General features: G+C 35.0%; 1 protein-coding gene across 1 annotated transcript; it reads right to left on the minus strand.

The window, feature by feature from the left end:
- Positions 1–16: 16 nt before the first annotated feature.
- Positions 17–2,291, minus strand: LOC114616376 (zinc finger protein 844-like; the record flags this gene model as incomplete). The annotated part of the gene is made up of 3 exons (XM_028761846.1): positions 17–967; positions 1,028–1,149; positions 2,255–2,291. Coding segments are annotated over 3 exons (1,110 nt in total), but the record flags the coding sequence as incomplete, so codon positions are not given.
- Positions 2,292–2,727: the final 436 nt, after the last annotated feature.

Here is a 2,727-nt window from a genome sequence, read left to right on the forward strand (position 1 = left end):
CGTGAAAAGGCTTTACCACATTCATTACATTCATAGGGTTTCTCTCCCGAATGTGTTCTTTTATGTATTTGGAGATTACTGTGCCGTGAAAAGGCTTTGCCACATTCATTACTTTCATAGGGTTTCTCTCCAGTATGAGTTCTTTTATGCTTTTGGAGATTACTGTGCATTGAAAAGGCTTTACCACATTCATTACATTCATAGGGTTTCTCTCCAGAATGTGTTCTTTTATGTTTTCGGAGATAACTGTGTTCTGAAAAGGCTTTACCACACTGATTACATTCATAGGGTTTCTCTCCAGAATGTGTTCTTTTATGATTTTGCAGAACACTGTGTTCTGAAAAGGCTTTACCACATTCATTACATTCATAGGGTTTCTCTCCTGAATGTGTTCTTTTATGTCTCTGGAGATGAGTCTGTCGTGAAAAGGCTTTACCACATTGATTACATTGATAGGGTTTCTCTCCAGAATGTGTCCATTTATGATATTGGAGATGACTTTGTTGTGAATAGGCTTTACCACATTGATTACATTCATAGGGTTTCTCTCCAGAATGTGTCCTTTTATGTATTTGGAGAGTACTGTTCCATGAAAAGGCTTTACCACATTCATTACATTCATAGGGTTTCTCTCCAGAATGTGTTCTTTTATGTATTTGGAGAATACTGTGCTGTGAAAAGGCTTTGCCACAATCAGTACATTCATAGGGTTTCTCTCCAGAATGTGTTCTTTTATGTTTTTGGAGATGACTCTGTTGTGAAAAGGCTTTACCACATTGATTACATTCATAGGGTTTCTATCCAGAATGTGTCCTTTTATGGTTTTGGAGATGACTTTCTTGTGAAAAGGCTTTACCACATTCATTACATTCATAGGCTTTCTCTCCAGAATGTGACTTTTTTTGCTGTTGGAGATTACTCTTTTTTGAAAAGGCTTTATCACATTTATCACATTCATAGGGGTTTCCTTCATTATGAATTCTTTTATGGTTTTGGAGATTACTGTGGTAAGAAAAGGCATTACCACATTGATACGGTTTCTCTGCAGAATGAACACTTTCAGGCCTTTGAAGACCACTGTGAACTGTAGAGGCTTTATCACATTGAATATATTCATAGGGTTTCTCTCTGGCAAGACTTCCTTTATGCCTGTGAAGACAATTGACATGTATTAACACTACCACATTGATTACAGTGATGACTCTGTTTATCTATATGGTTTAATTTTACAATTTTGTCTAGTGTTCTGTAAAAAGAGATCAAATTGTAAAGTTGTAACACTTGTTTCGATTCATAAGTTTCTACTTTATTATGGTTCCTTTTGTATATTGGAAGATGGCTGTGGTGGTTAAAGTGTTTAGTACATGGTTCATCTTTCTGACACACTTTTCTCATGTGAGTTTTTCCACATTTCTAAAGTGAATTGGAAGAACTCAGAGGTTTGCCACAGTGATTTTACTCATCATTGTGCTATATTGTCATGTTACATTTGCAAAATGAACCAGGACAAACAGAAGAATGTCCATGTTCCTTGTACTCAAAGGGCTTTTCTGCAGTGTGAATGTATTTACATATTCTCAATGAAGTTGGATATACAATTATTTGTAAACTCACATCCCCTTCTCAGTCTACTCAAAGTCAGGACAACTGTATATCTTCTAATTGTTGTGAGAGAGAAAGGCACTTTCCATGTTCCAGGTGCTCACGTGCCTTTGATCTAATGTGACATGTATCTTTATGGCAAGAATAAAAAATGAAAGGTTTCCACATTCCATTCACACAGTTTAACTGTTTGTTCATCACAGAGGTGTAATATCAGGATAAAGGTTTCTACACCATAATCTACTTGAATCTCATAAATTATCCGTCTCACTATACTTTGGTAAATCAATAAATGTATATGAGTAATGTGGGATTTATTATGGAATGTTTGCCTAGTAAAAGGTTTTAGACATATACTTATCATCTAATCTACGTAGATGTCCTTCACAATATCTGAGAGGTATCAACCTAAATCAATTGGCAGTTCTAAAGAGCAGTTCCCATGGGGATATAATTAAAATGTAATAGCTGTTAAGTCATTGTTTCCTTGTGCTTTTTTCACGACTACCTGACATTGAGCTACATGGTGTTGTGAGAATTTACTAATCATCAATACACTTAAAGCTATGCTTGCATATACTGAGTTTTCTTAAAACTTCAAGGGCACACTCAGATTTCTTTAGTCGCACATTTGTATGAACATGAAACTTACCTTCCATGTACTCTAGAATTCTGAAGATGTTCTTCAATATTATTGTCTTCTCATTTGTAACCTAAAATATATTACCAGAAAATGTATGATATATAATGAAAACTGATGAAAAGTTAAGTTATTCTTCTGAATGAACCTTAGAACTCTGCCTGATTTATTTACCACATTGTTCCTCTTTCACAATCAAAATGAAAGAAGAGCTCAATAACCAAGAAACACCCTTCATCATATTTTAAAAAATGGATCAAAATTCATAGTCTTACCTATAGCAGTGAGGTTCCTGTAGGTCTCCAGCATCACATCTGTGTAGAGAGTCTTCTGGGAAGGATCCAGCAAAGCCCATTCTTCTGGAGTGAAGTTAATGTGGACATCATCATATGTCAGTGCATCCTAAAATATCCATACATGTGTTTAATAGAAAGCATAATTCTGACAATATATTAAATATACACTTCTTTAACAATACATTCGTA

This window comes from Grammomys surdaster, unplaced genomic scaffold (assembly GCF_004785775.1).
Source record: "Grammomys surdaster isolate TR1022 unplaced genomic scaffold, NIH_TR_1.0 318761, whole genome shotgun sequence".
NCBI lineage: Eukaryota > Metazoa > Chordata > Mammalia > Rodentia > Muridae > Grammomys > Grammomys surdaster.